The following is a 26368-nucleotide window of genomic DNA, read 5'->3' on the forward strand; positions in this document are numbered from 1 at the left end:
GAAAGTTCTAGCCTCCAGTCCTGTGGCTGTTTGTTCTGGCTACAAGCTACCTCCTCTAACCTATAGGGGCCCCTCTCTCCTCTAAGAGTCATTTCATTAGCATACGAAAGACTGCCAGGAACCAGAGACAAAAACCAAATACTTACTTTTTATTTTATCTTAGGGACAAATTCATGATTGGCCCAAGCCTCTTTGGCTCAGGCTGTGGTAAACCAAGAAAGGATGGAAGCAATGGGGACAGGAGGAAGCCCACAAGCCCCCGTCCTGTCTCCGAGGACCTTTGGGCATCTTCCTCTGATCCCTCCTCAGAGACGTAGACTAAAGCCCAAAACATGGGCTCAGCTCCTATGGAGGGTGTAGATGTTATGACCAATGGCCACTGGCAAGAGAAGCTAAGGAAGCTGGGTGGAATTAAAAACAGAAATAGAAATTTTTCATTCCTATCAAGGATTTTAGCCTCTTCTTCTCCTCTCACAGGTATCCTCCTGAACAGGGGTATCAGACATATATGTGACTGTCATATGTGTAAGCACCCCCTCCCCGAGGCTTCCTTTCTGTTCTCAGGAGCTCTCTGTGCACCCTCTGTGACACTTGCTTTCTTTCTGATGCTGGTGCCTGTGACAGGCTCTGAACTCTGCTCTCTCTCTCTGTTGCCCTAAGCTGGAGCTGTCCCTGAGGGATTTTCATCTTGCAGAATAATTTGGCATTTACAGATAATTTACCAAACCATTTGTTTCCATATAGAGGAAGTCATGCTCGCTGAGGAAAATAAAAATGCTGGAACATCTGCCTTAGAAGGTAAGGAAATGTTCTGACGCCTTATTCCAGTTGGATTTGTCCCCTCTTCGGTGATGGCAGTCTCTCTTGATCAAAAGGAGAGAAAGAAATAAAAGACGGTGCTCTGGGATTTGAAATGAGAGTCTTTCTGTCATAAAATCCCTCATGCTTTAAAATGAAGGGAATTGAGTCACAGATTTAAATGCCTTTTAAAGTGATGAAAATGAAACCCAAGAGTTGTTTTGTTCCAGGGCATGTGATTGATACTGAGCGAGGAAAAGGCCATCCTACAACCAATGCTATATAAAGGGACCTTCTCTTAAAATGTGTGGGGGTCACCTTGAGACCACTTTCATTACCAGGAAGTGGCATTGTAGGTGAAGAGCCAGGACAGATGGATACAGAGTGCCTGTTTACCTTCTGCATTTAGATAGGCTCTAGCATGGCTTCCAGAGCCCTTGTGTTGCAGGAGGTGCTGGTGAGCACGGCGTTTGTGGTCTGGTAGACGTCCTTGATTTCTCTTACCCTGGCTCAGGTATTAAAGGCAGTAGATGCCAATGTTACAGGGACCTCAAACAAGGCCTCTTGCCTGCATTCCTCAAAGTTTCGTCCAGAATGATCTGGGTGTACTTGTGGCCTCTCACTGGCCTTCCCTTTCCCTGGTGCAGTGCTTCGAAGGGCAACCATCAAGAGGAGCCGGACAGAGGCCATGACCCGAGACTCCAGCGATGAGCACTGTGTTGATATCTCCTCTGTGGGTGAGTGGATCCAGTTAGATCTTTTACTTCTCTGATCTCGCATGAAAAGGAAGATCCTACCTTTTGAGAAGCACCACAAGGAGGAAAAGCATCCAAACAGTCCAGAATTTAGGAATGTAATTAAGGAAAAGGGTGGAAATGGAATCTAGATTACAATGATTTGTTAAAAAAAAAAAAAAGACCTGGGGATGCTGTTCACATGAAACATGGGATTTAGGGCTAAGAATCCAACCCAAGTTTTTCAGGTGTGGCAGATGTATTCCATTTGCAGAGGTATCCACCCTCTCCTGGGAGTGATGATGAGAACCCACTTTGGGACATTGTTCAAAGGATCCTGAGGACCTGTTGCTTCCAGGGACACAGATGTGAGATCTTGAAGCCATTTGCTTAACTTAAAACTAATTCTGATGGGCAATTCTTTAATATTATGGGTTCCATCTCAGGTGCTCCTAGAGATTCTGTCTGATGGCAGGTTTTTCCTCCTCCGAAAAAGGGAAAAATCTTGTTCCATTCTCAAAAGCAGAGGAAACTTACAAAGCTCCTTGCTGTTTTGTGCCGCCAGTAGTAGGAATACCACCAATGCAGCAGAAGGATTGTAGTGCTTGAAGCTATTTGAAAGGAAAGGGCAGAGAGAAGCCCAGTCTGTTGCAAACATAAACATGATCCTATTAAGATTCAAGACGCTGGTGTCCTGCCTGGGGAATCTTTCCATTTCTTAGGACTGAGAGTGCGCAGAGAGGAAAAACAGGGTCACTGCCTGTAGAAACTACTGAGCCCATAAGATGGGGATTCCCCAGACCGGCAATGTGGCAGTCACCTTGCCCTGGGACTAGAGCAGCCCATCTTGTCCTTCGAATGCTCCCTGGCCATGGAGGGTGACCACAGGATATTTTGCACTTCATTCTTCCTCCTTACTTCTCCCCTTAGGCACACCTCTGGCCCGAGCCAGTATCAAAAGTGCAAAGGTAGACGGGGTCTCTTATTTCCGGCACAAGGAAAGGCTTCTGCGCATCTCCATTCGCCACATGGTTAAATCCCAAGTGTTTTACTGGATTGTGCTGAGCCTTGTAGCACTCAACACTGCCTGTGTGGCCATTGTCCATCACAACCAGCCCCAGTGGCTCACCCACCTCCTCTGTAAGTAAAGCCTCTCTCTAAAGCCTCCTCTGCTGGTCCCCATGTGGGGCAGCTTGGTGTGTGTGTGAACGCAAGAGAGCAAAGCACCCTGCTAGGAGGAGTTCTACCTCTTCACACTGTGAGGGAGACCACATCATCCTCAAGGGGGCTGGAGTATCTCATGACTGTTTCCAGCTTTCATTCTTTAGGTAAACAGATCATTGCTGATGAATCAACAAGATAGCATAGCGTTATACTTCTGGGTACCACAAAGCCTTCACTTCCTTTCTTAAGGAGGCTCAACGATCGGGAGTTTTGATCACTGAAATCCTGGGCAGGAAGTTCTCAGGGCAATGGAGATCTCAAATAGACCAGAAGAAGAGCTGATAGGTCAGCTCCAGATTAGACTGCCACTGGACGTGGGTGAGAGTCAAGGGCCTGTCCCTGCTGGGTGTGTGGGGAGGAATCCAGCCCTTTGATCAAAGCCATAGTAAGTCCTCTCTTTCCCCTCTGAGGGCCCTCTACCATATAAAGGCCAGTGACAGGCCTACCTACTGAAAGAGAGCAATGCTGATCTGTTGAGTGCGCCTGGGACTCAGCCTGGGTCAGAGGGTACTCAGACATCATTAGGCTCTGCCCAGCCCTGGCCTGATATGGCCACCGAATGTCCTGACATGTGTTTTTGTGAGCTGCTCTGTAAGTGGGTGTGTTAGCTGAGAAATGCCTGAGCCCACCCCACATGTGGAACCAATGCTCTACTTTTAATACTTCCAGACTATGCAGAATTTCTGTTTCTGGGACTCTTCCTCTTGGAGATGTCCCTGAAGATGTATGGCATGGGGCCTCGCCTTTATTTTCACTCTTCATTCAACTGCTTTGATTTTGGGGTAAGTCATCGGAAGCCTGCCTGTGCTCCTGCTTTGTGTTGATAGGCCCTGGTTTTAGATAAGCAGCTTGCTCCTTACTCAGCATGAGGTACTGAAATCAGAATATATAAAAAGAGAATCGATAAGATTAGCTAAAGGGAATTCAGAAGTGAATGAATCCTTCCCATGCAAGGTTTGTTTGTTTTTCTAAGCTCTTTGATTTTCAATATTTTTATTAAAATGTAACACATACATTATAAAGGGTACACTTAAGTGTATAGCTCCGTGAGAGTTTACAAAGCTACCCATAGCCAGACTTTTGAACCACTTATTATCTTGGGGGAAGCCTGAGAAGGACAAAGGACTTGATTCTAGAGGTGGTTCCATAGGAAAGAGAAGCTTATATATTTGTTTTTCTACTTCAGTTTAAAATTGGGATAATTATCTAGATAGACCCTCACGCAAACACACACACACACTCTTATATTAGCAAGTCCCCACAGAGAATCTCTCAGTCAGCTGTTTACTTTCTACGTAGTATGGATATCTAAATGTATACATTGTGCTAACACTTCAAGGTGCTTTCACATATCTTTTATTTTTGTCCCCTGCCGCTTACAGGAGTCCTCTGAACTATATTACATTTCAGGAGTTAGCCTTCCCACTTACAAAAGAATAAATAGAAACTCCCGTGCCCAAGTTCATATACTCAGTTAGCAGCAGAATTGGGTCGCAGAACTTTGGGCTCCTGAACCACTTCTCTTTCTGCCAATCCCACTACTTTTTCTGCCAAAGCTTCAGTTAGGTGCTAAAGATTTCGAGCACTTGCTAATCTACATTTTAACTTGGAGCATATGGTTCTGAGTACGGGCAATTTTCAAGCATAACAGCTAGTGAGAGATCACTTGAACCTTAGTTTGTGTCCGTACCTTTCAGCATTACTGTCAGGATTAATAGTTGTTGTTTCTCCTAGCACAATATCTAGAACATAGTGGACATTCAATAAATACATAATTAAAATAAAAGGAAATTGAAATGTTCATCTGCAATTGCTGCATCTTGTAGCAATCAGATCGTACATCACCATGAACTGTCACATTGCGGGATGCAAGACCTCTGTGACTGAGAGATATTTATTATATCAAGGACTGAAACGTTCTTGTTAGCACTGAATTTTAGGATGATGAGAGAATGTAGATCTTCTCTGAGATTTCTGTATTGAGATGAAACTTGTACTCATCCAAATCGGTTTCTTTGTTTTGAGTACCACTCCTTTGTCAGAGCAGCAGAAGCAGCAACTGGCTGTTGTAGTTTTCACCAAGGACAGGAGTCAGTAAGCCAATCTACAGTATGAAGGATTAAAGTTAGGAAGGGGATTGAAGAGCAATGGGAGAGAGGTGGCACCTTCCCACATAGGTAGTTTTACTGAAGGTAGGGCTAGTGGGAGAGGAGAGTTTTTATTCTCCCATCCCCCACCGAGAGCTGTTGATTGTGTGCTGGGCGCTAGAATGCCCCCTCTTCTTCTCCTCCTCCTTCTCTCACTGTGACTGGCATTGCCTCTCTAGGTCACAGTGGGCAGTATCTTTGAAGTGGTCTGGGCAATCTTCAGACCTGGTACGTCTTTTGGAATCAGTGTCTTGCGAGCCCTCCGGCTTCTAAGAATATTTAAAATAACCAAGTAAGTGAGCAGAATTTGGACTTTTCCTAATGACTTTGAGAGTAGAACCTTTTCTCTGCCTTATATTTTCTTCCATCTTCTCTTTCCCCCTTAGGGGGAAAGTATCCCTTCCCTGCCCCACCCCTTCTCTATTCTTTAGCTCTTCCTTCTTCTCCAAAGATTAAACCAAAAATACCTATGGTGCCACATTCCCAAGGGGAGCAATAGGTGACTCCTATTGCTACAAATATACAAATATACAAATGCAGGTTATTTCATAGACTACCAGGCAGATGCTGAGCTGGGCTTGGGGGCTAACTTGGTATGCAGTGTTCACAGCTGTCACATTGTCTGGGTTTTGTAGGTATTGGGCTTCCCTGCGGAATTTGGTGGTCTCCTTGATGAGCTCAATGAAGTCTATCATCAGTTTACTTTTCCTCCTCTTCCTCTTCATCGTTGTCTTTGCTCTCCTAGGAATGCAGTTATTTGGCGGCAGGTACGTGCTCAGAAGCTTTCCATCCAAAGGAGGCTCAAAACCCAGTCATAGCCTGTGTTGGGCCAGGGTCTAATATTAACTCGATCACCATGTTACTGTCCTGTCTGCCTTTGTACATGGCCTGAATTGACCAGTGCATGCATATGTGGAGTAAACATCTCTGCTTTTATTACTTTCAGGCTCTACAGGGTTCTCGTTCTGGGGACCCATTTCTTTGGTGCTGTCCCTGAAATGTGCAGCATGGGCACATCCTTCAAAGTGAATAGTTCATCAGTAGTAGTCATTGTTACAGTCTTTATAAGTGATGTGGAATGGGGAAAAAGTGGGGAAGAGCGGGGTTGTAGAAGAAAGGAGAAAAGAAATGATGAAAACTGTGATCTTGGGGAATGAAAAACTTGGTATGTGAGATTTTCATTCCATGCTTTTCTCTATTTTTTTTTTTCAGGTTTAACTTTAATGATGGGACTCCTTCGGCAAATTTTGACACCTTCCCTGCAGCCATCATGACCGTGTTCCAGGTATGAGGCCAGCTGATGGTTCACAAGTGCTGCATGAGGTCCCTTGGACTGCACACTGCAAGACAAGGATGAGTTTCAGGATAATTCTGCTTTTCCTTTCCAGGCTCCTCCCAGGGGATTGAGACACTCTTTCTAGTTGAGCGGTCATTACTACAATAATCCCTAGAACTTCTGTGGCTTTGTTCTTACCAATAATAAGAGAGCTCTGTTGGGACCATCTCACTGTCCTTCTCCCACACCTGTGAGTTTGCAGGAGGCATTGAGTCTGAGGCATTCAGCCAAGAATCACATCTATGGTTTTCTGAAATCTAGGGACGTCTTCTAACCCATTTAATGAGGTATCCATTAAATGGTGTTTATTTAACAAGGTCTCTTTTCCACCCCTGCTCCCCCCAAAACTCAACTGTTTAAATCATGGGGAAAACTCAAAATTGATAGTATCTTAGACCTAAAGAAAAATACTATTTGGCCAGAATCTGAGGTTGGACCAGAACCCAAGTTTCCTGAACTGCAGCTCACAAGGCTCTTTCCAGTCATGCCGCTGTTCCAGACCCTGTATCTGGGCAGCTCTGAGGACAGTTAGGTAATGACCAGACCACCTGATCTGTGTGATTTCCACAAGGACCTTGCAAAACTGAAGGTGGGAGACACTCTGTAGTTGGAGGAACAGAACCTTTCCGTTTGATGCTCTCCTTCCATTTTCAGTGTCTAAAATTCTCTTCCATATCAAAAGAAAGTTTAGGATTATTTATGGGACTTTTTTTTTTAACTCCCTGACAGGATGGTCAAGCAAGGGGGTAGATGCAAAAGACCCAGGCCCAGAATTTGCCCTTGGCATTGACCCCATTTTCTCCACCAGCCCAGGTTTCTGATGTGCCTGTCATTTGCTTTGTGTAGATCCTGACGGGTGAGGACTGGAATGAGGTGATGTACAATGGAATCCGCTCCCAGGGCGGGGTCAGCTCAGGCATGTGGTCCGCCATCTACTTCATTGTGCTCACCTTGTTTGGCAACTGTATCCTTTTTAAGATGTATCTCCTCAAGCTGCCCGCTTTGCTGGACCAGCATTTGAGGAGGTATTGGTGGTGGTGGTGCTAGAGCTTGGGTTGGTGGGACAGGGGCATGAACATTGTTTGGTGTTCTAAAGTAAATAAGGATCCTGATCTGAAGGATTTCATGTACTAGTTGGGTAAAGAATACAAACATAAACAAGATAGAGTATTATCCAAATCTGTCATGTATGCAAATAATAACATAGGAGGCTGTTACATTGAATGGTTGGCGGTACTATGAGCTGGGCAACATTAGACAAAGCAGAGATCACTGTAGGCTGAAATAGGCACATTATACCACTAATGAATTAATTACATGCTAATGTAGAACAAAGCCTGCCACATAGTAAGATCTCAAAATATTAGCATTAGGATTAATGCCATTACTGCTAATTCTAGCAAATATGTATTGTATTTGGGCTATACGTGAGACCTTAAACTAAGTGCTTCATAGGCACTATTTAATCCTTATAAGAGAAAAAAAATCTTGAGTAAAATAACTATTAAATTGTAAAGGGAGACTAAAGTCCAGTTCCATCTAACTCCAGTGCCCTATCCAATCACAAGATCTAGACCAGGAGATCTAGGTTTTAATCCCAGCACCTCTGTGTATCAGCTGTGTGGCCTTGGGAACGTTACATAATCACTCCAAGCTTCTATTTTTTACAGCTGAAAGGAGGATAATAATATTTATCTCCTTTGTTAGTGGTGAATACTAAATGAGATAATTTATTTGTGTGTGATTTATAATTACAAACTTCTATACAACTGTAACATGCTTTTGGGGAGTGGGGTTGGCCATGAATTGGGATTAGTAGAATAAAAAGGGAGAACCATGGGATGCAGGTGTATTTTTGCATTTTCCATAGCTTCATAGAGAAGACGTGCTCTTTTAAGTTTTCTGCCCTGAAAACGTCTAGAGGTTGGAGCTGACTAGAAGCTCAACATGAGAAACTCATGAAAAGAACACCAGGCAGTGAGTCACAGTCATGGAAGCCCCATGTGTCCCAATGGCATCATAATTGTCCTGATATTCTGGGGGTAGTCAGAACTGGACTTTGATGCTAGAACAGTTCTATGTTCCACAACATATAGGCTTTGAAGACAGTTGGAAATTGAGACTTCAGGCCTAGAGTATGGCATAGGAATAGATTTCATAGTGAATCATGTCTGCTGTGTGACATTTTGTTAAATGAAATGTGGAACCCTTCAGGACCCTCACAAGAATAACGGGAGAAGTTAGCATCTCATTATTGGGAGATGCTCAGTAACAGGGGCTGTGGAATCTCATTTTTTTTGTCTTTAAGGACAGAATGGTGTGACGCCCATTGGCCTAGGTAGGATTCAATTTCAGCCTCCCAGAATGGGCAGATGAGCTCCCACACTGAGCCCCCTACACATCTTGTTCAGTGATTCTCTTAGTTGTTATTGCTACGGGTAGAGGCCACAGCTGTCTAAAGACCTTTTGAATGTGGCTGAACAAATTCAAAGTGCTTTTTCTGTTCCCTTACTCATCAACAATCAATGCAGAAGACTTCTGTAACCAAATGTGTGGGTTTTTTTTACTCATCAAGCAAACAATCCTGCAGCGGATACTAGTTGGTGTCCTCTAATTCAATTCTGATGCTATCTACCTGGAGATAGCATTAGATCCCACAGGTTGAGGGCTGAATCCCCAAGACTGCCACTGCCTTACAATGACAATTGCATGCCTCGGGTTACTTTGCCTGTGTTTTGAAGGCTATAATTTGGGGTTCCCACAACCCCCTTCCTGGGTTCAGTTAATTTGCTAGAGTGACTCACGGAACTCAGGAAAACACATTTACCGGTTTATTATAAAGGATATTACAGAGGATACAGTTGAAAAGAGGCAGAGGGAAAGGCATTGGGGATGGGCACAGAACTTTCATGCCCTCTCCGGGAGTGCCAGTCTCCAGGAACCTCCCCACATGTTCAGCTATCCAGAAGCTCTCTGAACCCTGTCCTTTTGGATTTTTATGGAGTCTTCATTACATAGGCATGATTGATTAAGCCATTGGCCATTCGTGATCAACTTAACCTTCAGTCCCTCCCCCCTCCCTGGAGGTTGGGGGGATAGGGCTAAAAGTTCCAACCCTCTAATCATACCTTGGTTTGGTGACCAGCCCCCATCCAGAAGCTACCTAGGGGCTACCAGATATCACTTTGGAGTTTCTAAGGATTTTAAGAGTTGTATGCTGGGATACACAGTTAAAGACCAAATAATAACTTTTCAAAGTATCATAATTCTCCTCACCCCATCTGGCCCCCAGATGGTTTGATTCAGGTATTTCTTTATCCTGGGTAAAGAGATGATATGTGGAAGGAAAGAAGAAATACCCTCTTTCTCCTTTCAACAGAGTTGTACAGCATCTCCCTCTCTGTTCCCACAGCCCCTGCTTAAGTGACTCTTCAGGGTAGCTTCTGTTCCTGTTAGTGTCCCAGGCAGGAAAGATCATTAGGTGGCCTCTCAGCCTTGCTGAAGACTTTTGCTTTTCTTATTTGCCCATCCTTAATTCATCACCCCAGACACGCTACTGAATGTGTTCTTGGCTATCGCCGTAGATAATCTGGCCAACGCCCAGGAGCTGACCAAGGTAAGTGTTGTTCTCTGGGGAGCTGATGTTTCTCTAGTGCCATTTGGGTGCCCTCTGGCTTTTGGAACTCTCTCCAAAAGTCTACATTGTCCGACTCAGGCCTGCCAAGAAGGCCCTTTCTGGAAACTTCTGGACAGTTGGATAGCCACACACCGATGATGGAAGCCTGGTTCACTTTTATTGAGTTTGGTGAGCCTCAATCTCACCTAAGGGGCCTCAAGGAACACGGAAAATAACATCTTAATTTCTATGAGCCCTCAAAGGAGTCCTTTCCAGGATTATCATGGAGAGTCAGGAAAATTCTAGAGCCCTGGTTTTAAGTTCCACCTCTGCTACTGCAACCTATGGCTGTGTGACCTGAATCACATGACTTAACGCTTCTGGGTTTTGGTAGGAGAGAGATCAGGGCCATCACAGTTCCTGGGCTATGGCTGTTGGGATATTCCAGTGGCCAAGGTCATTTTGGGGAAATTTCAGTGAAGCCAGATACTAAATTTCTCACAGAACTGTTCCCTTCTTTTCTCTGATTAATTTCCCCAGTATGGGGAGGCAATATTAACAGCAGTGGGATGGTCTACAGAGATGAGTAAATACCCTTTTCTCCACAGAGAGTGTCAATTTGGTTTTGGGCAGAAGTGCATAGCATCCTGCTGACGTTTCTGAGCTTCTTCCATGCATTCTCTGATATTCTTTCTACATCATTGAGGGTCTTATTATCCGCATATATGGTAGGAGAAATACCAGCTTTAAGTAGCTGAGAAACTGGGTCTGAGTCCCACACCTGCCACTGGCTATGTTGGCTTGGCTTGGACTCCTGATCTCCATTAGCATCGGTTTCTTCATGCGTGAGGCAGGAATGCCATATCTGCCTTGTGTACCTCACATGATTACTGTGAGGATCAAGTAAAATAATGTCTATGAAAACCATAGCATGCTCTGAAGATGAATGTGCTCTTATTAGCTCCAATCCTTTTACCTGAGCTGGTTTTCCTTGAGTTCATCACATAGAGGGGATGTTTGCAGGAATGCTGCTTGAAGGGATGAGAGCTCTGCCTAAGCACCCACTTAGCTGTGCAGGGAAGACACTGCGATGGGGTGCTCAGCCTCAGCACTTTACTCAGCAGGGTCCTTGCCTGGAAGGCCCCTGCTCCATCACTTCTAGACACTGTAGGACATCTGAGAAGTGTCAGTTCCGGCCACTGACCTCCACAGCCATAACCCACTCCACTGAGGACTAGGGGTTGGGGTAGACTTCTCCTGGTTCTCATGAGCAGCCTGTAGATGGCTCCAGGATGGAGACAAGGATTGCTGACCATGCCGGAGCGGTGAGGCTCCTGACTCCTGAGGGGCCTGGCCTCTGGCCATCAGAGGTCTCCGAGCCAACCTAACATCTCGCTACCTTGTTTATCCTCTTCCTGTGTCTTCTTCACTTCACTTGGTATTCAGAACTCCTCCTTAGGAGAGCCAAGGGAAGCTACTCTCCTTCCTGGGGATCCCAAGCAAAGCCATCTCTGCTTTGTGTCTAGGATGAACAGGAGGAAGAAGAGGCCTTCAACCAGAAACATGCACTGCAGAAGGCCAAGGAGGTCAGCCCGATGTCTGCACCCAACATGCCTTCGATCGAGTGAGTCAGCTGCCCCCTTCACTGATCACTGAGCTCCTGTGCTAATAGCCAATTCATCAACTCACAAAACTATTGGTTGTAGGAGTGCACCTACTCCATACCGGAACTGTTCCTGAGAATACAGCAATGAGCAAGACAGAGTCTGTTCTCATGGAACTGTTATTTCAATGAGCGAGATAGATAATAAACACGCATATTATTTCAGATAGTGATAAGTGCTATAAGTAAATGAAACAGGGTCCTATAGTGGAGAAGTACAGGAGCTGGGTGGGAGCAGCTTATGTCAAGCCAGAAGGGATTCTCTGAGGGGGAGCTGTTTAAGCAGAGACCTAAATGTGTAGATGGCAGTCATGTGACATTTTGAAGGAAGAGTGTTCCCAGCAAGGTCCAGTGTGGCTGATGTGTAATTAATGAGGGGAGATAGAGACAGGGCCGGGGAGGGGACGGGGCCAACTCTGAGGTCCTTAACGTCCAGATGGAAGAATTTAGCTTTTATTCTGGCTGAAATCACAGGAGGACCTCAAGTGGAAGGATGAATAGGATATGATTTACACTTTTAAAAAGGTCACTCTGTTCCATGCAGCATAACGGACTGTAGGGGCCAGAGTGGAGTCAGGGAAAGAGTCAGCTCTCAGAGTAAAGTAGGGGAGAGGTGATGGGGGTTTAGACTAGGGTGGGGGAAATGGAGGACATGAGTAATCCCATTCAGTCTGTAGTTTGGAGAGAGAGCCAATAGGATGAGCTCATGGTTTCAGTGTGGCAGGGGTGAGGATGAATAAAAGTGAAGAAACAAAAATTGATCCCAGGTTTTAAGGTTTTGCAGACTAAGCAGCGGGTTAGGGGGTGGTGGTAGTTACTGGATCCCTGGAAACCAGTGGAAATCTAAAGTTCATTTTGAGATTCTTCTAAGGCATCCAAGTGTTGAATAGGCTATTGGTTACCTGCAGCAGGAGCTCAGAAAAGTCAGAATTAAAACAATGATTGGGGGAGGTTATTCGCGTTTAGATAGTATTTAAGTCATCAGTATGGGTCAGGTATCCCAGAGACCTAGCTGCTGAGGAAAGAGGCTGACAGTGCTCCTCCTGCTTACGAGGAGAAACCAGCCATGGAGACCGAGGCAGTACAGCCAGGAGGCAAGAGAAAGAACAGGAGGCATAGTGTGCTGGAAACCTGTGAGGGAAAACTCTGCAGGAAGGAGGAGTGGGTGCCAGTGCTGCATACTGTAGAAAAATCACATACAATAAGGAACAGAAAAGGGACCATTGCATATGGCAAAATGAAAGCTGTTAGTGACCTTACAAGAGCCATTTCCATGGCCAGGTTGGAACAGAACCCAGTTGAAGTAGACTAGGGAGAGAACAGGAGGTGATAAAGGAGAGTGGTGAGTCTACTGCTTCAGGGAGCCAGCCTGGACCTGTGGTAGAGCTACAGGCAGTCAGCCTGGGCCCTGCGTGGCCTGGTCTCTGCATGGTGAGATGGGGAGGTGTCGGAGGAGAGGCTGGGAAGTGACTGTAGAACCATATAACTCCTGTTGTTGCGTCCAGGCCTGCATGAGGACTGTGTGAGTGGTGAGTGGTGCTGGGGCATCTGTGAGATGGTCTGAGACCCCCAAGGGGGTGGAAGTCTATCCTGGCAATGACCCTGTCATTGTTACTTGAAGCTAGTAAGGGAGGAGCCCTTGGTTGGCTAGAGCTCCGGTAAACGGCTCCCAGCAGCCTCTTCTTGCCTTGTGGGGTGTGCCAGGGTTGTGTGCGTGTGTGGGGGGGGACCTCCCTCCATGCACGGCCATCATCTTGCCTTTGCCTTTTAAAACTAAAGGCCTGGCCCTTGGATCCCTCTTCTGTGAGTGAGAGAAAAAAGTTCCCTTCCAAATTGTTAAAAGTTGATAGGGAAATGCCAAAGATTGATAGGGAATATTCCTCTCTGGAATATTCTCTGGGCCTTGAGTAATTTCTGCTCCACCTTCCCTGAACTCATGAGTTTGGGTTAAAAACACATACACACAGGTATCCAAAAATGTGGATGGGTAGGCCTGGCTGCCACTTAGGAGTGGGTGGTTCTATTTACTGAGATGAGGAAGCCTGGGGGAGAAGTGGGTTTAGAGAGATGTGAGTTGGGACGATGCTTGGCCCAGAGTAGAAACTCACTATTTCTGGAATGAAAGAATGAATGAAATGTGGGTAGGCACAGGCAGGGCCGTGGGAATTGAGCAGAGTGTGCATCAGGGCACAGCGAGGTAGAAGGAGGTGCTGCAAACATCCAAGACCAGCAGACACCCGGGCTTTGGTGCTGTACATGTGCTGTGAGGTTGGTGTTGCTGGTGTGAGCCACCTCCAGGTGTGTGTGCCCTGCTCAGCTGTGTGCACTCTGCTCAGGTGTGTGTACCCTGCACAGATGTGTGTGCTCTGCAAAGGTGTGTGCACCCTGCTCGTGTGAGTGCTCTGCTCAGGTGTATGTGCCCTGCACAAGTGTGTCTACATTGCTCAGGTGTGTGTGTCCTGCACAGGTGTGTGTCCTCTACCCAGGTGTGTGTGCCCTGCACAGGTGTGTGTACAATGCTCAGGTGTGTGTGCATTTTGCTTGGGTGTGTGTGCCCTGCTCAGCTGTGTGTGCCCTGCACAGATATGTGTACATTGCTCAGATGTATGTGCCCTACTCGGGTGTGTGTGCCCTGCTCAGGTGTGTGTGCATTTTGCTTGTGTGTGTGTGCCCTGCTCAGCTGTGTGTGTGCCCTGCACAGATGTGTGTACACTGCTCAGGTGTGTGTGCCCTGCTCAGGTGTGTGTGCGCTCTGCACAGGTGTGTGTGCCCTGCACCAGTGTGCGTACACTGCTCAGGTGTGTGTGCTCTGCTCAGTTGTGTATGCCTTGCTCAGGTGTTCATGCCCTGCTTGGGTGTTAAGGCGAAACTGCTGATTTCGAACTACACTTTAAGTGCAAACATGGCTGTCCATGGGGAAACACAGAAGAAGCACTGTTAAAAACCAAAGTGCCTGAGTGCTAGTTATATTTCTCTCACTAATATACTCTGTGATCTCAGAGAGGGCCGTGAGAACTCCGATCTCAGAACCTCTGTTTCCTCATCTTTGAAATGAGAAGAATGCCACCTGCCCTTCCTATCCCACAAGGCTATTGTGGGGTGTACACAAGGTCTCATTCATATGAGTTGGAGACATGTGGATGCTTCTCTGTATGATTTTAGGTATGAATGTAAGTTTGAATCTGTGCATATGTGAGTAGAGAGAATGCCCATGCTTGGTGTGTGAGAGAGAGAATCCTTCCACGTACATACACTCTTACACACATGCTTCTGGATAGCTGGTATTTGAATATTTGAGAATTTGCAAATAGATGGTGTGATGTGCTTTTCCTAGCAGGTGTGCATGCTGCCTGTCTAGAGCGTACGCTTCCACTTTTGTATCTACCCATGCTTCTTGGCTCTCCTGGCCCCACCTGTGCCTTGTTGCATTGCAGACCACTGATGCTGAGGGATGTATTCAGTTGAGGAGCTCACAGGCTTCTCCACAATGATGTCTGCATCAGTGGGTGCTCCTAGGCAGCCACACACATGTGCACCGTGCATCTTCCATACACCCAGAGTGGGCCTCAGACCAACTGCCTCTGCTCCCTCAGAGGGTGGGGGGTCTTCTGCAGACATGTGAAAGATGGCAGTTGATGGGGATTAATTTGTCTAGCATGTTCTCCGTGGGTGGGCATCAGCTTTTTCAGGAGAGAAACAGCATTTGCCAACATCCCAGGTTCAAGCAGGGCCCATTGGGCTGGACTGAGTTCATCAGGCCAGTAACTGGGGCAGGCTTACCGCAAGGATAGCCCAGACGTATCGTCCTCTAGCTGAGCATTAACCCTGTGCTGACAGCTTATTTACCAGGCATCCTGTCTGTTTTTGTGGGCACAGTTCATACGTTGCCATTCTAACCTTGTGTTTGTAAGGATGCAATATGCGTATGAAAGAGAGTTTTCTCTGTACAAGGCTTAGAAGGTCAATATTGTGCTCTGCCCTGCCAAACATAGAACAGGGCCTATGGCCAGGGCCTCTGCATTGCTCACAGGCAGAGGTCACTGCTCATATCCTGGAGTACATGGATGGTGGCCTATGGAAAGATGGTGCTGCCTCTGACCATGGACCACTTTGTAGCCTTGACATCATGCATGGCAGAGCACTTGCTCCCCTGCATGTTTTGTGAAGCTGGGTCAGGGTCTGCTATAGGAGTCATGAGCCGGGGAGCCACACCCAATGAATGTGCTATGCTAGCCCTAGAAATGATGGGGGAAGGGAAGAAAACTACTCAGCAACATCTACTGGATTTCCAAAATAGGAATCTGAAGGATGTGTAGGTGGAAGTTTGCGTGCCTGTGGGGCATGGTGTTTGAGCATCTGGAGCTGTGGATCATGTGAAATGGCATAGCCTGTGTGGCTCTGCATGTGTGCTTCAAAAACTAGATCCATGTATTTGCACATAGCAAGGAATTGAAAGTCACTGCATTGGAGAGTCGAACAGGGGGAGTCTATAGAAGGCAAGCAGGCACATGGAGACCCGATGGCCACGCAGAGGACTCTGTGTCCCCCTCCAGAAATCTGCTGGTGGCTCTGGGGCTTGAGGTTCCTAGAGGTTGGGGTGAACTGAACCTGTTCGTTTTTCTTCCCCAGAAGAGACAGAAGGAGAAGACACCACATGTCGATGTGGGAGCCACGCAGCAGCCACCTGTATGTGTGTACCAGTTTGCGTGTTTGTGAGTGGTTACGTGTGGGTGTGGGACAATGTATTGTTGTCCTTGCCATAGACAAAGTGGCACTGGGTGTGCATGTCAGTGTGTGGCTTGGTGTGTGTGTGCGTTCTGTTCACATGATCTGTGGATATGCCCTCTGCACCTCTCAACATGTGCTTATATCAGTGTGTGTCTACGTACGTGACCTGTGTGTTTTTCGCTCTTCAGTCTGGCCTGTGAATGGGTATATGTTGTGTTAGTAGTGTTGGTGGGTGTACCTCTCACGGAGGCAGTTGTGTACAGCTATGTGTGGGCCTCAGTGAGGGTGTGTGTGGGTACATCTGCGTGTCCCCTTCACAGTTTGTAGGTGTGCGCCCACAGACACCAGGCGTGGGGAGGAGGTGACTCCCCATCCGCCCAGCAAGCCCTCTCCCGTGTGCTCTCCTGCATTTGTGTTCGTGTGTTTCTGCTGCCCCGTGAATGCTCCTCTAGGCCCCTGGACTGAAATGCTCGATTGCAGTTTTGAGTATGAGCTGCTGGTGGTCTCTGCACTTAGCCTTCTATGGCTTTTATTAGCTATTGTGGAAGAGACTCCTAGCACTCACTTTTGAGGGTGGTACCAAGACTTTTTGTAATAAGTCTGCCTGGCACTCTTCTCACCCTTCAATGGTATCTGACCATTTCAGCCCTCATTATCCCAGGCTGTAACCTGAGGGGGAAGGGAGATGAAGGGGGGAGGAGGAGGAAAGACCTTTGACCTTGAATCAAGGGCCATTGAGTGTGTACAAGCAGATGCCCCAAAAGCAAGGAGAGCAGGGGAGTGAAGACGTGGTAAGCCTGTGGACTGCTGCCCCAGCAGGCCCTGGGGACTTGGAACCCCTCCCAGGGCTGATGCCTACCCACCCCTCAGTTACTGCAAAGCAGGGATTGGAGTGGAAAGTGCCCCGGCTGGGAGGCACCTGCCCGATGAGCTCCTCACGTGTGGCCCGCCTGCTCCTCGCATCTTTCTGTGCTTCCTGTCTGCAGGTCCTGGGCGCTCCCATTTGCCCCCAACATGTGTCCCGCCCTCTCACATGGCCCCTGCGGCCACCCTCCCTGCCTGCAGCTTTCAGGCTCTGACCACAGCCCTGCCCTTTCCCCTTGGCAGGAGGGAGCGGAGGCGCCGGCACCACATGTCTGTGTGGGAGCAGCGCACCAGCCAGCTGAGGAAGCACATGCAGATGTCCAGCCAGGAGGCCCTCAACAGGGAGGAGGCGCCGCCCATGAACCCACTCAACCCCCTCAACCCACTCAGCTCCCTCAACCCACTCAATGCACACCAGAGCCTTTATCGGAGACCCAGGGCCATCGAGGGCCTGGCCCTGGGCCTGGCCCTGGAGAAGTTCGAGGAGGAGCGCATCAGCCGTGGGGGGTCCCTCAAGGGGGATGGAGGGGACCGATCCAGTGCCCTGGACAACCAGAGGACCCCCCTGTCCCTGGGCCAGCGGGAGCCGCCGTGGCTGGCCAGGCCCTGTCATGGGAACTGTGACCCGACTCAGCAGGAGGTGGGGGGAGGAGAGGCTGTGGTGACCTTTGAGGACCGGGCCAGGCACAGGCAGAGCCAGCGGCGCAGCCGGCATCGCCGCGTCAGGACGGAAGGCAAGGAGTCCTCCTCAGCCTCTCGGAGCAGGTCTGCTAGCCAGGAACGCAGTCTGGATGAAGCCATGCCCACTGAAGGGGAGAAGGATCCTGAGCTCAGGGGCAACCATGGTGCCAAGGAGCCAACGATCCAAGAAGAGAGAGCCCAGGATTTAAGGAGGTGAGTGAGTCACGGGGTCCCAGATGGATGGCGCACAGGCTGCTGTTAGGCGTTCCTCAATATAAGCCTTTCTGAGCTCCAGTTTCCCCTTTTATAAAATGGAAATTATGCTGACACACACTTTGTGAGGTATGAGTAAATATAACAGGCAGTGGGCTCTGTCCCCCTGAAAACGAGGGCCTGTTGGAAGTGGGTCATGGATAGAAGGACAGGAATAAGGCAGTGACCATGGCGTGTGGGTCTTAGCACCTCTCTGCCTGGCTGGGTGGGGTGGAAGGCGGTGGTGGCTTTGTGCCTTCCAGGCTGCCTGAGCTTCCCCACCTTCCCCTGGTGCCAGGCACACCCGCCATTTGGGGACAGCATCTGAGCACCAGCTCTCTCCTCCTCTCTCCACAGGACCAACAGTCTGATGGTGTCCAGAGGCTCCGGGCTGGCAGGAGGCCTTGATGAGGCCAATGCCCCCTTAGTCCTGCCCCATCCTGAGCTGGAAGTGGGGAAGGACATGGTGCCGACGGAGCAGGAGCCGGAAGGTAGCAGTGAGCAGGCCCTGCTGGGGGATGTGCAGCTAGACATGGGCCGGGTCATCAGCCAGAGTGAGCCCGACCTCTCCTGCATCACGGCCAACACGGACAAGGCCACCACCGAGAGCACCAGCGTCACTGTCGCCATCCCCGACGTGGACCCCTTGGTGGACTCAACCGTGGTGCACGGTGAGAGCGCAGTCCCGTTTCCCCTCCAACCCCACCTCCTATCCTGTCTGGGGCTGGGGCCCTTCCAATAAAGCCACATGGAAAGCACCACCAGGAGGAGTAAATCATCCTTCAAGAAGTAAAAATGAGTGGCAGTTTTCTCCCAGTGTGCAGAACAAAAATAAGCTAGCATTCTCTTCGTCTTAAATTTTTCCCATAAAATTTCCCCAAGCTTTTGGTTCCTGTGACCACACTCAAGTCTTCAGAGTGATCACATGTGACTTTGTGCCCGGTGAGATATTCAGCTATTTGCTTTGGTGTATGAATATTTGATGGTGTTCTCTGGGGTCTCCCAGGTGCTCTGCTGCCCCAGCAAGTTAGGGAGCCTCTGATGGAGTGGACCATGGCTCTGCTCACTGAGTGACCTTGGAAAAACCTCTGTGTCTCTTGGGGCCTCAGTTTGTCATCTGTAAAGTGAGAGCGTTGTACTGGATGATCTCTGAGGCCGTTCCCTGTACTAATATTTTATATGATTCTATTGCTCTTACCAACTCTTTTTCTCCTAGGAGCTGTTAGTCACAAGTTCTCCCCATCACAGTTCCCTTAGGCAACAAATGTTAATTATTGATGTCCTAAAGGGAAACACAGCAAAACAAACAAACAAAACAACACTTCCCCACCCCTGCCCTGACCCTACATCCCATCCCTGTATTCATCCCACCCCTTATCCTTGCCCGGACCCCATACCCCATCCCTGCCCTGACCCCACACCTCACCCCTGCATTATTAATTCCACACCCTATCCTTGCCCTGACCCCATACCCCATCCCTACCCCACACCTCATCCCTGCGTTATTAATTCTACGCCCTATCCTTGCCCTGACCCCATACCCCATCCCTGCCCTGACCCCACACCTCATCCCTGCGTTATTAATTCCACACCCTCTCCTTGCCCTGACCCCATACCCCATCCCTGCCCTGACCCCACACCTCATCCCTGCATTATTAATTCCACACCCTATCCTTGCCCTGACCCCATACCCCATGGCTGCTCTGGCCTCATGCTGTCCCCGCATTAATCCCACCTGCTATCCCAAGATCACTGAATTGTGACCACAGGGTTCCAGCTTTGATGTTTTCTTCTTACTTTTTCTGTATTTACTCTTTCACATGACAGTCTTCCCCCTCCCTGTTTTTCTTTCTTCCATGCTCCCTCCCCATTTCTGCATGTTCTCTACAGTCAACATGCCACTACTACTTCAGAAAGTGCAGTCTCCCATGTCCAGTGGCATGCTTCAGTTGACTTGGGCATATCTCAGGATCCCAGACCCACAGCTCTTTTGGCGTTTGTTTGCTTTAATACGTAAGAAGTGTTTCGGGCCTTCTTTTATGAGAAAGAACATAAAGCTTTACTCTCCCTCTGTTCTAATTCCAGAGCTACTTTTTGGTCTTGGTCATAGGTAAAAGCATGTGATAGGAAGGCTTTTGGATACTTCTTATGACTTACTCTTTAGGAAGAGGCCCTGGCATGGGCCAGGGCCACCAGGATCCACTGCTGACACAGGGTTCCAGGGTAGAGTCATTCAATGAGCAGGGAGCAGTGGGTGAGGGTGACTGGGGCCCTTTCCCCACTGTAACAGTTTCAGCCTCCTGCCAGTTTAACCTATACCGTGTCTTGAGTATGGAAACAGCAGCAGCAGCTGAGAGCTCCCCTCGACCTCTGGCTCCTTCGTCCTCCCAATCCTGGGATGCAGTCATGAACATGATTATTACATTCTCATTTCTACATTAATCATGGCCAAAAAAAAGCATAGCCAGAAAGACTGCTGCAAACAGAGTCATGATTTATTGAAATCTTCCATTGCAGGGTGATTCACTGAAAGGTGATAGGATTTTAAATCGGGAACCCATACTAGCTGTATGACCTTAGGAAAGGTACTTAAATTGCCAGAACTTTAGTTTTCCCATCTGTATCATGGGAGTAATAATACGTGCCACTCGGGGTATACCATGGGAAAATTCAGTAAGTGAATATGTACAAAGAATCCAGAGTTTAGATATAAAATCTAAACCTTGTAAATTTTATAACAGAAACACTATGTTGTTTATCAGACTCTAAAAGTTCAACCTTAAAAGGGGAAACATGATCATAGTCACTTATATGACATAAAAGGTTATTTCTCCTAACATCTGGGGAGGGTGAAATGAGAAGAGAAGAGTTTCACTCAATGTCAGGTAGTAAATACCCCCAATGCCTGCAGGGCACCTTGTTAGGGATGTCCCTGGAGCCCTTTCTCCTCCTCTCCTTTCATCCCCAACTAAACACAAATGGTGCCAGTTTCACATGCGGCGTGGTTTCTGAAGATTTCAATGTGTTCCTCTTGTAGTTAGCAACAAGACGGATGGGGAAGCCAGTCCCTTGAAGGAGGCAGAGATCAGAGAGGATGAGGAGGAGGTGGAGAATAAGAAGCAGAAGAAGGAGAAGCGCGAGACAGGCAAAGCCATGGTGCCCCACAGCTCAATGTTCATCTTCAGCACCACCAACCCGTAAGCCACCCTCGCGTTGCTCCCTCTTTGGTGCTAGGGTAAACGGCCAGGTGTGAGGCAGGGCAGGGTGAAGGGGAGAGGAAGGATAGGGGCCCAGCCATCTTCTTAAGCCTTCCTGGTGGGGCATGGCCAGACATTGAGCATCTGGGCTGCCCACTAAGTGAGGTGGGTTGGTAAGTTAGACAGCCTCTGAACTCTGCCCGTAGCCGAAAGAGTAATGTCAGACAGGAGAGCATGAGACATGTCATCGGAAAGGAACTCTTCACCAGTCTTTGGTCAGTAGGTAGCGTGGAGAAAGGAAGGAAATCTACATGAGACTGTGTCACCGAATATTCCAGAAGTGGATAGAGCCAAGAATGTGGAGCCTAGAATGACCAGATCACCTGTTTGAGTTGAGAGTTTTGGTCACACTGCTCTCCATGTGGAGTTTTGAAATGGTCTGCTCTGAGCATGCTACTTAGAGCAGAGGCAGGGACATGAAGTGGGAGTGACAGAGTGGAGTCTGGAAGGTTAGATTCAGGACAGATGGAATTTGGGAAGAGCGTTCCAGCAGGGCTCCGGGAAGAGGGCAACCAGGGTTAAGGCATGTGAGCCATCCATGACTAGAATGCAGAATATAGAATACAGTTACTTTAACCAGAATAACCTGGGGCTCATGAAAACTCATTACTGCTTTCGTCAGGAATCTTAGAATCAAGATCTATTTTTATGTTTCTTGGTTCTTTGTAATTTCCTTGGGATGTCCCAGTTTCCTTAGAGTGGGAGAGTAGACATCAAGATACAGCAGAGGGTGCCGTGCAGCCGCCCTGAGTTGGTAGGCTGATGCTGGCTGCTCCCCATGGCTCAGACGTGTCTGCAGATAATGTATCTTGGCTTGCGTGCCGCAGCCTCTAACCAATCTGATTACCTTCTTCCACTGGGGCTTTAAATCAAGGGTGGTGGCTGAGAAATTAAATTGCTCTCCCTGGTGGCTTCCTTTGGCAAGGGCCTGGCTGTCTGGAAGGGGCCGATATGTGTATGTGGGAATGAGGAGTAAGGGCATGGGTGTAGTGGGGAGTGGGCCAGCTCAGCCGTGCTCCACTGCCCGCAGGATCCGGAGGGCCTGCCACTACATCGTGAACCTGCGCTACTTTGAGATGTGCATCCTCCTGGTGATTGCAGCCAGCAGCATCGCCCTGGCGGCAGAGGACCCCGTCCTGACCAACTCAGAGCGCAACAAAGTGGGTGCACAGGGACCATGCGTCAGCCTCCGTAGTACTCTGGTGCTCACCCCATCCCAGCACTGGAAGTGAACCGAGATGGTAGCAAGGTTTCTGGGGAATGAGCAAGGACTGGAAATTGCCCACTCCTGTTCCTCAGGGCTAAGTATGAACCATTCCCAGACAAGCCCCTTCCAAGCCCAACATACTGCAAGGCTCTGCCTCAAACCGGCCGGGGCTCTGCAGCCACCCATGGGCTTGGATGTGGGTCTAACATAGGGTCATGGATGGTGTGTGTGAAGCTGGCAGCTGCAGCTTCACCACAGGGGGCCAAGGCCTCTCCTGGGGGTCCCACGGGTATATGTCAGGAGACATGAGGGACACGAGGAGGACAGGAGCTGACAAGGATTTCAGGTCCCAAGCCAGAACTGAGGGACAGGTATATGGACAATTCAGACCCAAAAAGTTAAATTCTGGCCAAGGAGAGGGAACAGCCAAGGAGTGGCCACTGGGTCACACGGCTCCAGCAGGGCCCATGCCCCTCCTTCTGGCATTTCTCTCTCAGTCCAGCTAGTGGCTCTAACTCCAAGCCTTTGTTCTGAGGGTGCAGTGGGTGAGGGCCGGGGTGGACAGGCACGAGTGCGTGTGTCCCGGCAGCTGGGAGTGCATGTAGTAGCCTGTTGGCCACACATGGTCATTTCCTTCTGCCATGTATGTCTTTCAGGTCCTGAGGTATTTTGACTATGTGTTCACGGGCGTGTTCACCTTTGAGATGGTTATAAAGGTAAAAACTTCTAGAGAAAACCTGGGCTCTTGGGTTTAGATGGGTCACCTGTCTGCTCCTTAGGCTAGAGCCTTTCCTCAGTGTTACCACCTACCAGCCAATGGCAGCCCTCAGTAGAGCTTCTGCTGCCCCTTCTCTGGCCTCAGAATCCTGAAGAAATCTGTCTCAGCAAGACACGGCTTCATGGATATGTTTGTACTGGTACAGGCCTGTGGACATGGCCCAAGTAGGAGGCAGGCAACAGGTGTGCAGACAGGCTTGGGGCCAGCACTCTCCTCCCCAGTGCTTGTCCTGGCTGAGCCTGGGTGTATGCCAAGGCAAAGGGCTAGGTAGAGATGAGTCTTCCTGGGCTTCATCTAGTCCCAGCCACCATAACACCCCATAGTCTGTCTTGTTCCCAGCCTCATCCATCCAGGATTTTACCCATCTGTGCATATGTGGCAATGCCCAGTGCTCTGAGCCATAAATGAAAGGAGGAATGTGGCAGGGTTCTGTGAAAACCAAGGAGTCTAGTGAACCCTGGGTGACTATGAGATGGGGGCCTCAGGACTCAGTCATGTGGAGAAAGCCTGCTGGACCTACGCTCTCATTCTCCAGGTCCTAGCATAGGGTTGGTTGTGGAGATGGTGGCAGTGGAGGCATTGCCATGATGAACAGAGCTCAAGTCAAGTGTTGCCCACACCTTCTGGGCTCATTATGGCTGTTCATCATCTTCTGCAGATGATAGACCAAGGCTTGATCCTGCAGGACGGGTCCTACTTCCGAGACCTGTGGAACATCCTGGACTTTGTGGTGGTCGTTGGTGCATTGGTGGCCTTTGCTCTGGCGTAAGTGACTCTTTTGTTATTTGATTCCCTTCCTTCCCCTCTTCCTGGAGACTCCAGTTGATTTGAAGCCCTTTTCAGAAATGCAACATTCAGGGTGATGCCAAAGAATGCCCCTCCAGGAAATCTGCTCCCCAGTCACCCTCAGCAGAGCTCCTGAGCACCTTGCAGCTCCAGCTCATGTGACCTGACTGGCAGAATGGGGGAAGCAGGAGTAGGGAGCGTTAGGAGGGAGAAGTCAGAGGCCCTGGGAATTCCTTTCCTGGAAATGAGTAAGCATGGGCAGGCACTCACAGTGTGGACAGTGCTTCCATGCATTTAGCAGTAGACCCAGGAACAGCTTATGGACCCTTTCTTTCTTGAGTGTGTCAATCAAGGAAGCAGCTTGAAAGAAAGATGCAGAGGGTAGTGCAAAGTTGAGGATCACGGAATCCTAGGCATGGTGAGGTTTTCTGTTCATAGCAGGTGTAAATGAGAGCTCTTCCAGGGATGCAAGAACCATGCTTTTGCACACACCTAATAATATGTTTAATCTCCGAAAGGAAAGGCTTTCCAAATTTTCCTTGATAATGTACTTAGGAAAACAGCCTTAAACCATTCAGGCAACTAAATCATGTTCATTATATTTGTGGGCTTTTTTTCCCCCACACATGGATCCAACTCTAGACAGTTTTCAGTCACATTCTGACATTTCCTGTGGAATCTAGCCAAGGAAAGGGCTCTTCTAGCCCTCGTGGGTGTAACTAGGAAATGGGATGCTTTCAGGGTCTTTTCCTTAACCCGGTGTGTACAGTGCCCCAGAAGGATGAATGACAGCCTCAGGGTTCTGTCTGTACCTTGTTCACCCTGAGCAGCTTCAGCCTCTTCCAGGATGCACAACAGAATTCTCAGAGCTATCCCTCAAGTCTCTCTGAGTACAAGTGGAAGCCTCATCTTTAGCCTCAGCAAGGCTAGCTACACCGTGTGGCGAGGCAGGAGAACTTTCAGGAGCTGCTGTCATTGAGTCATTGATGGCAGGTGCGAAAGGAACACAATGTCTTCATACATTTACCCTTCTGAGTGGTTTTCCCTCCAAGGGTTTGCCCTTCCAAGTGTTTAGAAAGAGATCACCATTGGAAGGGTTTGCCCTTCTAAATGTTTAGAAAGAGGGAAGCTGGGCCGGGCACGGTGGCTCACACCTGTAATCCCAGTGCTTTGGGAGGCCGAGGCAGGTGGATCACAAGGTCAGGAGATCGAGACCATCCTGGGTAACACAGTGAAACCCCATCTCTACTAAAAATACAAAAAAATAGCCGGGCATGGTGGTGGGCACCTGTGGTCCCAGTTACTTGGGAGGCTGAGGCAGGAGAATGGCATGAACCAGGGAGGTGGAGCTTGCAGTGAGCTGAGATCTGGCCACTGCACTCCAGCCTGGGTGACAGAGCGAGACTCCGTCTCAAAAAAAAAGAAAGAGAAGCTGACAGTGCTTCTCCTCAAGTACTGTCAGCTTTGTCTCTTATCCTTTCCGGCAGAAAAATAGGTGGGATGAGAATTACAAGATGTTTCTCAAGTGGCCTGGTGGGGTGGGGATAGTGGAGGGCTATCTGTCTTAAGGAGAGGTACAAGGTACACTCCCAGCTGTGCTAGAAGTGTAGGATCTCCCAGAACCTGGAAGTGGACTGTGCTCCCTCACTCATGAGAGACCCTACAAAAGAAAACCACGTTGGGCATAGTTTGTGACCCTGAAATGGGCTGGTGATCAAGGTAACTCCAGTGTCCCTTGTCCCCTTGTGCACATGTTAATTCCATTGTGCAGTCACTTTTGCCCCCCACAAAAAGAAAGCTTTCTGTCACATGTGGCTGGACTGTTCTTGAGGAAATTTTACAGAAGCATGGGGTATTTTCTCAAGCATCTGGGCCCTGTCTGGATTCTCGTGGTGCAGTGAAAGGAAAGGCAGCTCTGGCTCCATCAGAGGGACTTCCAGCTCCTCTTCCGTCTTCTTGGAAAGATGGATTAAAGTCTGCCTTTGCCCTAAGGAGACCCACATTTTTTGTTAGAGATAAATCTTATCCTTAGATTTTTAAAAGGTCAAGTTCCCTTTTCATTTTACTAATTCATTTGCATAGATTATCCACTGTATCATTCTCATTTTGATCTCTAAAAATCATGTGTCTCTCATGGAAGTATAAAGAACAAGGAGACAGAAGCATATAGGAAAGAACCCACCCCATCTTCAGAAAGAACAGAACCCATTGGCGTAACAGGACAGAGTGGCAGGAAAGGTTGGGCTGTGGAACCAGATGGGCCCTTGTTTGAATCCCAGCCCCTCTACTTTCCAGCT

General features: G+C 48.5%; 1 protein-coding gene across 3 annotated transcripts in view; it reads left to right on the plus strand.

Annotated features, from left to right (window-relative positions):
- Positions 1-26368, plus strand: part of CACNA1E (calcium channel, voltage-dependent, R type, alpha 1E subunit) — a 347324-nt gene that overhangs the window by 254252 nt on the left and 66704 nt on the right. For 2 of the 3 annotated variants that reach the window (XM_011951155.1, XM_011951156.1), the window contains exons 9-25: positions 745-798; positions 1446-1535; positions 2463-2672; positions 3426-3538; positions 5083-5195; positions 5539-5670; positions 6116-6188; positions 7086-7203; positions 9788-9855; positions 11382-11479; positions 16148-16204; positions 17354-18004; positions 18401-18714; positions 21081-21240; positions 22331-22460; positions 23164-23223; positions 23944-24050. In XM_011951155.1, coding sequence (XP_011806545.1) covers positions 745-798; positions 1446-1535; positions 2463-2672; positions 3426-3538; positions 5083-5195; positions 5539-5670; positions 6116-6188; positions 7086-7203; positions 9788-9855; positions 11382-11479; positions 16148-16204; positions 17354-18004; positions 18401-18714; positions 21081-21240; positions 22331-22460; positions 23164-23223; positions 23944-24050 — 2548 coding nt within the window. The remainder of the gene's footprint in view (positions 1-744; positions 799-1445; positions 1536-2462; positions 2673-3425; positions 3539-5082; positions 5196-5538; positions 5671-6115; positions 6189-7085; positions 7204-9787; positions 9856-11381; positions 11480-16147; positions 16205-17353; positions 18005-18400; positions 18715-21080; positions 21241-22330; positions 22461-23163; positions 23224-23943; positions 24051-26368) is intronic. The other variant, XM_011951158.1, reaches the window with a different exon arrangement.

This window comes from Colobus angolensis, unplaced genomic scaffold (assembly GCF_000951035.1).
Source record: "Colobus angolensis palliatus isolate OR3802 unplaced genomic scaffold, Cang.pa_1.0 Scaffold315, whole genome shotgun sequence".
In the NCBI taxonomy this organism is placed as follows: Eukaryota; Metazoa; Chordata; class Mammalia; order Primates; family Cercopithecidae; genus Colobus; species Colobus angolensis.